Here is a 13508-nt window from a genome sequence, read left to right on the forward strand (position 1 = left end):
CAGGAACTTTTGGGAGACACTCTAGATCCAAACCATAACAGAAATGTTCCCCACTTTCAATTTTTTGAAAGAATTAATGAACTTTTGGCATTATTATAATCACTTGGTAAAATTCACCTGTGAAATTTTTTACCCATTGCTTGGTAAAATTTTTGGCTTTCCTTTTTTTTAAATTTTTTTTTAGTTGTTGATGGATCTTTATTATTTATTTATTTATATGTGGTGCTGAGAATCAAAACCAATGCCTCCTACATTCTAGGCAAGCACTCTACCCCTGAGCCACAACCCCAGACCCTGGGCTTTCCTTTTTAAGGAAGTTTTTAAATTATTGATTTAGTGTTTTTACTTGGTATAGTTTCTATTTCATGATTCATTCTCAGTAAGCTATATACTTCTAGTGTTTTATCCATTTCTTCTAGGTTATTCCATTTGTTCCCATATAGTTATTTATGGTCTCATGACCATTTTATTTTTACATGGTCAATGATCACGTATTTTCTTTTACTTATATTTCCATCTGAAACTTCTTAGGTGCTTGTAATTCACCCTTGGAAATAGCATTAAACAAATAATTGCATAATTAATGATTAATTAGTTAAAATTATGATTATCTCATTTAATTCTTTCAGCAACTCTGCAAAAATAGATATTATCTGTTTTTAATGGAAGAAGAAAATAAATGAGATTTTGAAAATTTGAACAACTTACTTGTGGTGCTCTGGGAAGTCCTAAGACTGCACGATCTAAGGAGGTCCACAACCTGACTGACCACATTTACCCATTCATATTTCAAAGTTTTGAAGTACCCAGAGAACTCACCTTGTGTCAGGCTCCACACAAAGTGGTGAAAAAAACCAGACTTGACTTCTGTATTCATGGATTTTATAGTCTAATGAAGGAGATAGCACTTAAACAACACACACAAATAAGTAATGATAAATTTCAATGACTAGAGAATATCATATGGTGTTGTTAAAATGTATAATAAAAATACTACATTTTGTCTTTAGAGTGCAAGAAAACACTACTGAGAAGGTGACCTATAAATTGTGATCCAAAGGATTAGTAAAGGAGGAAAAAAGGATGGAAAGGAGAAAGGATTCTAAACAGTGAAATCATGCTCTGAGTCAGAAGAAAAGGAGATGAAATTGGAGGAATGAAATAAACATCAGTGTGAATGCAATTTAATATTTCGAGAGGAATATCATAAGACAAAGATACAGATATAGGCATAAGCTAGAGCCTATAGATGTTTTAACCATTTCAAAGCTTTTGAGTTTAATCAAAGGAGCAAAGGGAATTTGTTGAAGAATTTTGAATAGAGTTATACAAGTAGATTTGCTTTATTAAAAAAAAATGCTTGAAATGTGTTGTGGGGTACAGATTTGAGGGTCGGGGAGTAGACAAGGGCAGTATTGGCATAACTTAGGGAGAAGATAGTGGTAGCTTACCTGGGCTGGTAAGTTGTGTACAAGAAACTTGAGTCAGTGTTGGAACCCTGAAAGAAGTACTCAATTTTGTCCAGTTAATAATGGAAACACTTCCATGCTGTCATTCATGCAAAGCCCTGGTCACCTCAATATAGTCTTGTTTTGGCCTCAAGTAGGGTCAATATGAGTTGACTGAATAGATATATTTAGAGAGTCATGGGATGGTCTCTCTCACACACACACACACACACACACACACACACACACACACACCAAAACTAAGATAGTGCCCTTGCCTTCAGAGTTAAGTGATTTAACAATCTGGATCAGTCGATAGTAGGAATGTAAAAAACACAAATGACTGACTTCAGTATAAAACATGTAAAAACCAAATTTTGCTGGTGTTCTACAAGAAGCAATGATGATATTGTGCTGAAGGACTGAGGCATGCGAGATGGACTTCGAAACATGGGACAGATTTAATTCCTGGAAGAGGGGCTAGACAAGGCTTATTTCTAAAAGTGTACTTAATCTGAAGGGAAAAAAATAGTAATTTCATAGATATGTAAGAATAGCTGGACTTATGGATATTAGATTTTAAAAAAAATTTAAGAAAATATTTTCACTTGATTTGCTGAATTGGGTTTCACTATTCACTTTTGTGACATCAATTAACATCAGTTAGCACTTCTTAGGTCTTTATTGAAAATATGGCAGATATTTAACGTTCTTTAAGGACATGCTTAAAGTTTTGGCAAGTCAGGAATCCCTAGAAAACTGTTCTTAAAAATAGTAGACCTTGCAGATGTGATGGTGCACACTTGTTATCCCAGTGGCTCAGGATGCTAAGATGGGAGGATTGCAAGTTCAAAGCCAGCCTCCACAACTTAGAAAGGCCCTAAGCAACTTAGTGAGATCCTGTCTCAAATTTTTAAAAATTTTTGAAAAAAATGCTTGGGAATGTGGCATGGCTGTTAAGAACCTCTGGGTTCAATTATATATATATATATATATATATATATATATATATATATATATATATATATATAAATTTTATACACACACAACCCTTAATATTTGCTTTATAAAGAGTGAGTGATTAGAATCCAGGTAGAGCAATATATTTGAATATAAGCACAGTGATGGAAGGTACAGAATGTTTGCAAAGAACATTGAGTTGTTCATTTTGATTGGAACATGGAATGAATAAGAAAGAAAGTGGATGAACCTGGGAACTTGAGCCCTATTGGTGAAGATCTTATAGGACTGTTTACTGTATACCAAAAAATTTTTGAGTTGCTTATATCTAACTTCAGGAACTGAAACAATGAAATTTTGACCGGCTACATGAATATATTTTTATTTGTTAACATGCCTTAGTGTTCCATAAAGTTTATGATAAATGGCCTGGGGCCTGACTCAGTATTTTCCACATGATTGATATTTCTGTGCTGGATCTGAAATTTACATTGATAGATTTACTGAGAGTTTTACCAGGATAAGAGCTTTCTTTGATAGGCAGTCATTTGGAATCCATTTTTTTCCTCAATTAGGAGTAGTTCCCCGGCCAATTCACTGTTCTATTTATATCCATGACCTCCTTTCCAATGCTGTATCAGCTGAGCACTGTAAAGACATCCTTAAAAGCAGTATTTAGGTCAAATCAACCAGAATGAGTGTAATTAGAAAGAATTTTTAAAGAGTGATGTTTCTGAGATAGCTTTATCAGTAAATAGTTAAAATTGTTTGCATTTGAATTCTAAGTCATTATGTACAATTTGCTTGGATGGATTTAAGTGAAGTCAACAAACTTTGGATCACTGAACATCTACTGTTTTAGATCATTCTCAGTATTTGGTGTGTGTGAGAGAGAGGAAACATGAGAGCTTGTATTTGAGCTGGGAGTTGTAATCTGTAGTCCTGACAAATAAGGAAATGTCTAGGAAAGCTTATTACCTCTGTGGATAGAGTATGGATAGAGTGAAAGACAGAGAGGGAATCTACTAGAAAGGACAGGGCTCAGGGTAGCAGCACTTCTCTCTGAAAGTCCATTGGTGCTTTAAAAATGGTGACTATCTGGAGGAGTATTGTACTGTTTTAAACTCACATCATATACCTAGTCTTCAAATTTGGTGAATGAAAAAATACTTGGGAGTTTGTGAAAATGCAAATAGCTGGCCTTAAACTTAGGTTTTGATTTAGTAAAGCCATGCGGCTCCAGGGGACCTGATTTTTAACAAGCACCTTGTAGTTCATTCTTACACAGGTGGTCCTGAGTTTAGCAATTGAGACACTTACTTGGGAGATATCAGACATTACTCCCCCACAACTGAAGAAACTGGGTACAATTGAAAGCATTTTGTGGAATGCTTTTAGGAAGCCTGTACTAGGGTCCAGGAATAAAAAGTTAAATATCAGTGGAGAGTATAAACACAAATGCCTACACACAAACACAGACACACACACACACACACACACACACACACACAATACACATGATAAGTACTGTGATAGTGATAGAAAAATGTAAACAAGAAAATTAAAATGTAAATAAGAAAATTACAGTTCTCCCACAAAAGAAATAAAGAAGGGTATAGAACCAGAATAGGGAAAGAAAACTTGAAAAAAAGAGAGGGCTGAGTCCTGAGGTATAAACTTTCCAGCTATTTCTTGAATATTAGCCTGGAAGGTAAAGAGAAAATATAGAGACTAAGAATCTAACTGAAACTATAATATCTAAAACTAAAATAAAGTATACCAAAAGGTGAATGCATAGCTCTAAGAAATTTATTTATACCACCTTTATTTCTGGAATAATGTGCTGATTTTGACTAAAAAGTGTTGTGCATAGATGCCAAAATAGGTGAATTCTTTAAAGTTTGATAAAAGCAGCTATAGTAATAGCATGGCAGCACTTGTACACAATAATTTTCTTGCTTAAGCTTCCTAGTCTGTGCTCAGAAAAGGATGAAATGTTTGTCATATATTTGCATAAGCATTATTCTATCTCTACGCTTAGTTTAGCCATCTTTATTCTATTCCAGTATTATTCCAGAACAGGTTGGAGATGCTGAAAATAAATGAGATGCACTATTTTAGATGATGTCTGTTGTGTTTAAAACTATATAAAAAGACAAGGCAATTATAAAGGAACTCAGAATGTAGTCAACTTTTTGAACAGTTTTTGTGTAGTTTGTTTACCATGTCTACTTTTTTCACTTTGGTTTAGCTCAAGGAAATAACCCTATGAAGCAATTGGAATTAATATATAATGCTTTCCTCAGGAAACAAAGTCAAATACTTATTTTGAAGGGGACCCACTAAAATTTCCACATAAATTCACTTCTAACTAAATTTGTACAGAGCTGGAAAACAGTATTATTAAGGTGGTAGTGTCTCACCAAGATTTTCAGGTTAAGATGTTAAAAATATATCTGGAAGGAAAGAAAAACATTACATAGGAATGTTATTTCCAGGTTATAGACACCTGGGTATTTTAAAATTTGTACGTGGTTTCCTGTCCATCCATGTTCTCATTAGTGCTTTTCACCAATTTACCTCTGACTCTTCTGGACACAAGGCAGCTTGCATTTTCCCATCCCTTTACATTAAGTGTGACAGTGTGACTTGCTTTGTGAATGAATCTTGAGAAGTCACATGTGTCACATCTGGGAGGAAGCTCTAAGAGCTCTTGTACAAATTGTCAGAACATCTTTCCCTCTGCCATGGCAACCAGTTCCAGATGTGGAGTTTCTATTAGCCTTATTACTGGAATGATGTGGCACAAGGTGTCACCCTGTCACCCTGTGCATGGATGTTTAAGCATGAATCAGAAATAAACGTTTTGTTATGGTTTAGATATGAAGTATCCCCCCAAAAAACTCATGTATTGGAAACATGTTATCCAATGTGGCAATATTCATAGATGAAGTGATTAGTTTATGAGAGCTTAACCTCATCAGTGGACTCACCCATTTGATGGATTAATAATTTGAATAAATTACTGGTGGCAACTGTAGATTGATAGAGCAGGACTGGAGGAAGTAAGGGGGCATGCTCTTGGGGATTACATTTAGTCTCTCTCTCCTTGCTCACTCAAGCTGAGCAGTTTTCCTTTCCACACTTCAGGTTGTGATATTCTGCTTCAAATCGGGTTCAAAGCAATGGAGTTGGCTGACTATGGATTGAGGCCAAAGTAAACTTTTCCTCCTTTAAGTTATTCTTGTCAGGTATCTCAGTCACAACAAATAAAACCTGACTAACACATCTTTGTTGTCTTAAGGCATAAATATTTGGAGTTTATGTGGTTGCTGGAATACAATTTAGATTAGTCTATTAAATCAATGTCTTTTAGGATTTTTTTCATATATGTTGGGTGTTTGTAAATAGCATTTATAAACATTTATTGTGAGCATTCCACATCCTACTATGTGTCATTTTTAAAATATCTTTTTCTTACCTAACTTCCTTGTCCTATTATTTCTGATTACTGATCTGACTTCAAATTTTTTAAAATGTTCAAATAATCATGTATAAATGTTAATGTGAATTTGTTATATGTAAACTTTGCCTTTCAATCTTTCACTTATTTTACAAAAAAAATTATTGTTATAGCAACTGGTCACATTAATCCATCTTCTCCATTCTACTGCATTATATCATTCTAAGGAGAAAGTGCAACACATTAGTAACCTTTATGAATTCTTGTGGTGAAAATTTTAGAAGTACCCTTTTAATGAAACTATGGCTTTTTGCTGGAAAGATGATGGTGATGGGGAAGAGGATGCTAATAGAAATTCCAAGAAGAGATCAAGTTCCAGGAACATGTACATTCAGAGTGAATACAAAGCAGTTTAATTTGTACAAGTAATTTATTGCCCCTGACTTCTGATATCTGAAAATCAGAAGTTAATTTCAAGGTAGATAGCTAACAGCATTCTAGATTTTAAAATTGTATATAAAGATAAAAGGATAGGATAACATGAGGAATATCAAAGGACACCATGTTATTTGGGGGAAAATGGTAAATAGCCACATTTTAGCTGTTGATTATTTACTAGGTTTTTTCCTCATTGAGAATTCTTTTGGGGAAGTATACTGTGACCTATGGAAAAAAGTCTTTGCCAACTCAGGTTACATTTTCTTTCTACTCTTAGAGCATAATTTTATTTCTATTTTTCCAGCATTTGAAAACAAGTCTTCAGGTAAAATTTTGAATGCCATGATGGGTCTCAGGGTATTTAATCATTTTTATACATATTTCCTGAAAATCAAGTGATGATATTCTGCTAATAAAGTGATAAGTTTGTCAGTTGTAGTCCCATGAGCTTTATAAGTATTCTCATAATTTTGTTAAGTTAGTGCTCAAATTGTTTAAGGTACTTCATCTTTAATAATATAGAATTAGATGCATTCACATGAAATCTAATGATTGATATTAAATCTTAATAGATATTTTGTAATTCTTGTTATATTCATGGTAAAAATATCATTGAGTCCCTGGGTATTTTTCATATACATATACACATGAAACAGAGATCTACATGGTGCTCAAGAATTAATAGTGAAAATAAGTAAATAATTAGATTGGTATTTTAATCATGGTTAACATGATTGATTTACTTATTCATTTGATAGATGTTTAGTGAATAACCATATTTTAGACACTATGCTAGGCATCATGAATACAGGGAGGAGAAGGATACGGTACCATCCTTAAAGAGCTCATGACTTAGCTGGGTATACTTATTGATTATATATGAATAGATATTGATTGTAGCCCATGATGAATGCAACAGCAGGGATATATGGAAAGTACTGTTGAAACAAAATAAATATTAGTTCTCTTTCTAAGAACTAATGAAGGGACCATTGAGGACTTCACAGAAAAGTGATATTGGGCACTTAATACAATATTTATCATTTTGGTCTAATTAATAATATTAGAACTACTGAGTATTTTACCACCAAATCTTCAGTGGATAATTAGAGAACTTTACTTTGAAATAAGTTATTTCTAACTTTTGTGTCACGTTCTATGCTTTGGAAATTTGGGAGTTTTAACCCAGGATAAATATTTTAAATATTTAAGAACAAAAATGGCAAATCATCACATATACTGAAAATAGAATTAAAATAGGGCCCAGAAAAGTCCCTAACAGTATCTGTTAACTATTTAATTATACAGTTATGGATGGATCTCTGTACCTCAATTTCTCCTCTCTTAAATATAACTACTACTAGTTTCTTCCATTTAGGATATTTTTGAAAATAAAATGAGAGAATGTGTATATACTGCGTGACACAATTAATAGTATGGAGTATAAATTCAAGAAATTTTAGACATTATAATTTTTAAGAATAAGTAAGATCAGACTTGACAACAAACTACAGATATAGGAAAAGGTGTAGAACAATTGAGAAGGTAGAAATAATGGAAAACAAGGCTTTGCAGAGAAGGACTATTGAAAATTTGAAGATGATGAGATTGGCTCTTGAAAAGGTTATTATTATTGGAAATTATCTAGGTAAAATACTGGCAATACAATCAGTATTTTTGTAGGGGATAATTATTTCATATTCCAGTTGCTCCTAATTTCAGTGATCATCTATGGTGATAATGAGCAGTGCTGGAGTGAGATGTCAATGTTTGATTGTGGCTGTTTGCAAACTCTGCTATGATTATACTCAGTTGTCTAATTGCTTAATTTATTGATGTTTGCCTGACATGTTTTTCAGCAACATTTGTGATTGCAGATAACTAATCATTTCTCTTCTGGCTCATTTTCATAGCGTTTGCATTTGATTTGTCTGATTGCTGCAGGTGGAAACAATAGGTGATGCGTACTGTGTTGCTGCAGGACTCCACAGAAAAAGCCTCTGCCATGCCAAACCCATCGCTCTGATGGCCTTGAAGATGATGGAACTTTCAGAAGAGGTGCTGACACCTGATGGAAGGCCAATTCAGGTAACCCTCTTGGCAACTTGGTGTGAATAGTAAACCCTTTAACTGGAGGTAGGAGGAAATTCCCTTTTGAATTCTTACTGCAGTTTATAAATCTAGACTAGTCTTAAGGAGAACAAGGAATGACCAGGAAAAAGAAAAAAATGGAAAATGGTTTAAAATTGGAAAAGGTATGGTGGAAGACAAATTACCATGAAAAGAAGAAAGGGGAAGGATGATGGTGAGAATCAGAGTCTGAGGGGTAATCCAAGAAGTAAAATAAAAGCATCAAGAAAAGGGAGAACCTGGACAACTTCCTGTAGGGAGCGTACAGTTGTCCTTATGAAGCTTTAGACCTCGGAGTTCTTTGCAGTTTTCATATGGCAGAGCTTCAGGGTTGGATCCCAATAACTAAAGGAATTTTCAAACAGTAGGAAATCTACCTTCTGTGTGTTGTACTTCTTTGGGTCTCAATGGCTTGCCATAATCTGGAATCTACTTTGGTGAACACTTGAGGTCATTTAATTATATTTCTGCTAGAATTCAAGGGTAGTCCCCAGAATTGTCATTGCTGTGAATGCTTGTAAACCAGAAATATTGTTTTTAGAGAAGTAACCTTGAATCCCATACAGCTCTTTTATAATAGCTAGCCAACTCTGAGTTAAGAAGAAGATATAGGGAAGCTGGTCACAATGCCACACATCTGTAATACTAGCCACCTGGGGGGTTGAGGCAGGAAGATGGCAAGCTTGAAGTAGCCTCAGCAACTTAATGAAATCCTGTCTCAAATAAAAAATATAAAGGGCTGGGGATGTAACTCAGTGGTAGAGTACCACTGGTTCAATCCCTAGTACTGGAAGGAAAGACAGAAAGGAAGAAAATAGGGGGGAAGCGGGCTCAAAATGTGTTTAACATTTCTCATTCTAGCATTAGAGCAAATTAGATACTGTGAATGACACTTCAGATTAAAACTATTAAAACACCAGGTTAAGTATTTTCTAACTGTATGTAAATAATATTTTTTAAACACTATTAATCACATCACTGAGAAAACTCATAGGAAAAGGAGAAATGTGCCAATTATACTATGAATAGATTTTTTAAATGGTAAATTTAAAATTTTAGCAATGGTAGTAGGAGATTGGGGAATACTGTTTTTCCCTGGAAGACATTGATTTTAATTATATCCTCAGATAATTTCCATAGATAAAGTGCTCTGGAAAGTGAGTTGCTAATACTAGGAAAAGAATAAAAACAAAACAAAAGCCTCCAAAGAGGAAATAAGTACTATAGCTAAGAACCAGCAGACATCATAGATGAGGAAAAACAGATCTGAAATATTGTCAGATATTGAAATTATAAAATGCTGAATTAAACTGACAGTGCTTAATAGAATTAAAGAAATAAAAGGTTGGTAAATGTGAATAAGGAACTAGATTTGAAAATGAACCAGAGAACTTCTAAGCAATCAACATAATACTTTCAAAAGGAAGAGAGCTGGGCACAGTGCTGCATGCCTATAACTCCAGCAGCTCATGAGGCTGAAACAGTAGGATGATGAGCTCAAAGCCAGCCTCAGCAAAAGTGAGGTGCTAAGCAATTCTGTGAGACTCTGTCTCTAAATAAAATACAAAATAAGGCTGAGGATGTGGTTCAGTGGTCGAGTGCCCCTGAGTTCAATCCCTGGGTCGCTCCCCGCAAAAAAAAAAAAGCCACAGAACTCAGTGGATGGAATTTTAAAGCAGATTAGATGTAGATGCAGCAAGACAATTGCACACTGAAAGGTAAAACTAAAGGAATTATCATTGATTAAAGCCAGATAATTAAAACTTGGGAAATACAAACAAGAGAATATAAAATATGTAGGACACATGGAGGAGAAATGAAGATATGTAATAATGTTCAGTTGGGGTTCTGAATAGAGATATAGGAACTGTTAAAACACATTGAGGAGTTGTAAGACTCAGCAGTTCTAAAGAATTCTACAAAAGACATCATTCTAAACACATCCTAATGAGATGAGAAAGGAAGAGCACTTGATAAATTCTAAAAGTGGCATTGATTAGTAGAGAAAGGATGGGCTCTTCAATGAATGGTTTGGAGACAATTGCCTATCCATGTGGAAAAAAATAGACATTGGTTCTCTGTGAATCTATACATATATCAATTCCAGGTAAGTTATAAATACATCCTCAATTTTGACATAGGTTAGGGAAGAGTGTTTTTGTGAGATAGTCACATCAAAAATTGTAGGTCTTAAAGAAAATACATATAAATTTTACTATATTAATTTAAAACTTTTCTGTTTATCAAAGAACACCTAAAGAGAATAGAAAGACAAGCACAAACCAGCAGAATATTTTTTTATAAAATATATAACCAATAAAAGTATCTCTGGCTAAACTGATAAGTAATCAGATCAATATAAATTGAAACACCATGACATAGAGTTCCTGCCTACCAGTGTGGTACAGCTTTCCATATGTGAGAACACCATTGTTGATGAGGATCTGGAGCCCAGGAAACCTCACTCCCAGCTGGTGGCAGTATAAATAGTAGAATTCATTTGGCACTTAGAATGTTTAAGTTGTGCATATCCTTCAATCCAGCAATTCCTCTCCTAGATGTTTGTCTAAGGGAATTACTAGTGCACATGTAGCTAAAGTCCCATATAAGATTATTCATAGCAGTTCTTTTCATAATCTAAATTTGGAGAGAACTCAAGTATCCACCAACCATCAAATAGGTAGGAAATATATATATATATATATATATATATATATATATATTTCTATGTTAGTGCTACTCTACAGTTGGGAAAATGAATGATATCAGCTTCTGACAATAACATGCATGTTTGCCAAAAACATTGAACCACTTTTGACAAACTCTACATTGTTATCTCAAACTCAAAGCAGGCAAAATTGAAAAAAAAATAATGCTATTTGGAAATACCTACATTGATGGCAAAAATATAAAGGAAAGAAAAGGAATGATTAATACAAAATTCTAGATGATGCTTACCTCCAAGGGAAAGAAAGATGATGGGAAGGGAAAGGATGTAATGGGGAAAGTGAAACTAGTGCAGAATTGTTCATTTTATTACTTTTCTTTAGTATTTAGTTTACACACATATATATGTTTATATGTTTATATTTTACTTTTTAAAGAGTGGTGTTTTCTGACCAGTCTTATCAATAGTGAAAATAGAATTTGGGAGCATTAAAGAAAAAAAATCTAGGTTATGTTCCCTCAGGGCATAATTATGAGTGATTCAAGTATATGAATGGCAGGCACCTCAACTACTGCCAGGCAAACAAACAAACTAAAGGAATACTTTCTCAGTTTGTTGAAAATTGCAAGTACACACGTTCCTGACTGAAGTTGAAATTGATTTCGTCATTGTCAAAACAAACTTATGTTACCAGAGATCAAAACCAGGGAATTGTGTTTTACAGTGTGCTCATCAATATTTTCATTTGCGGGATATAATATTAGTTCTGTCTCATGAATCAGATAGTTTTATTAAATCAGAAGAGGAAATGTCCATAAAGATTTAATAAGAATGCAGAAAGAGATTTCAGAATAATAAAACCACCTTAATAATTTTAGCTTCTTTACTAATTTATAATATTTTCATGGTTTGGAGTTATTTTTTGGCATGTTAATTTGATTTTGAATTGCCCTCTAGCTTGGTGCCATGGGAACATTTCTAAACTTGAGAGAATCTTTCACTATGAAATGCATGAGTGCTGCAGTAGAGTTCATATATGAACAGATATTTGTTTACCTCAAAAAATGTAAATTTTATGTAAGTTTTTTATGTTATTTAAAATATAAAGCCATATATGTTGCAATAATTTCTAAAAATAAAATATTATCAACCCCTCAAATTTTGAAAAAAACCAGATAATTCTATGGCTTTATAAACCAAAAGAGGCTTCCTGTAATGATGGCAAATGAGAATGAAAAGAGTCAGTTGTAATTACTTGGAAGTGATTTGCAATATTTTTGTCTCATTAATTGTAAAACTACCTGCATTTATTTTTTCAATTAAAATTAATCAAGCAATGTAATGTATTGCCATTCAATCCTTATATATTCAAGCAAATTACTGTTCAATAAGAACTCAAATGAAAATCAGAGGCTAGTATTAGATAATATCTATAAAGTATACATGAATATGGTATTATACAATGAATTATGAAAAATTAGCCCCAGTGACTGTAATTCATACTTATTTTGAAAATAGTGATTCAAAATTTTTATGCTTGATTAAAATAATGCATTGTTCTTCTGGCTGAAAATATAAAAATGCCAGCACTATGACCATTCCTTTTTAAATCCTCCCTAGGGAGAACCTGATTTTCTGGTATTTTTTAAAAAATAGACAATTGAAAAGTAAAATCAGATTTCTATTCTCTCTCTTTTGTTCAAGTTAGCTATATTGTGATTTCACTAGAAAATGTACAACTTTATGCTTTTAATCTTGAGAACCTAATCTTACAAAAGTATTTTAGCTAGAGTTTTTAGTGCTTACACTAATAGTTTAAACACTCTGATTGAAATAACCAAACATTTATTACTGCTTGTACTTTATTCTTATAAAGAAGTATGTTTATAAAGAAAGGGAAATTGGGTTGAGGACTGACTAGAAGATGTGATTAAATATATTATAAAAACAATAAATATTTTAAAAATTTAAGCTTTTTAGGAATATTTGTCCAAATGTTTAAGTTGTAATTCTGGACTGCAGTTTTAAAAAAACTATTTTCATCTCATACACATAACAATTCAAATTCCCTTCATTAGGTCAGAGAACAGTACATTTCATATAATGAGGCAATTATAGAAAGATTACAAAGCAGAGTTAAAAAACAACGTGTAATCATGTGGTAATACTAATGTGTTTAGCAATCTCAATTGCAAATCAGGGAAATGTTGTGAATTTTTTTCTAACTGCCTAGTCAAAAGCAGAAATATTAATGTATAATTTACATGTATTGTAATACATTAAATTGTAGCTCCTTAAACTTCTTCTAAAGAGTTTATAGGATTTTTTTTAAATTATGAAATAATCATTCTCCAATTAAATTTAAATAGTTGTTTCTATTTGCTAAGGAAACTCAATGTTG

The 13508-nt window shown here is 33.1% G+C and overlaps 1 protein-coding gene across 1 annotated transcript in view; it reads left to right on the forward strand.

The window, feature by feature from the left end:
- The window catches only part of GUCY1A2 (guanylate cyclase 1 soluble subunit alpha 2), a 297421-nt gene that overhangs the window by 202280 nt on the left and 81633 nt on the right, over nucleotides 1–13508 (forward strand). Inside the window, exon 6 of the mRNA XM_081278772.1 lies at nucleotides 8254–8397. Coding sequence (XP_081134898.1) covers nucleotides 8254–8397 — 144 coding nt within the window. The remainder of the gene's footprint in view (nucleotides 1–8253; nucleotides 8398–13508) is intronic.

Source organism: Spermophilus citellus, assembly GCF_964194105.1.
Source record: "Spermophilus citellus genome assembly, chromosome: 2".
Lineage (NCBI taxonomy): Eukaryota > Metazoa > Chordata > Mammalia > Rodentia > Sciuridae > Spermophilus > Spermophilus citellus.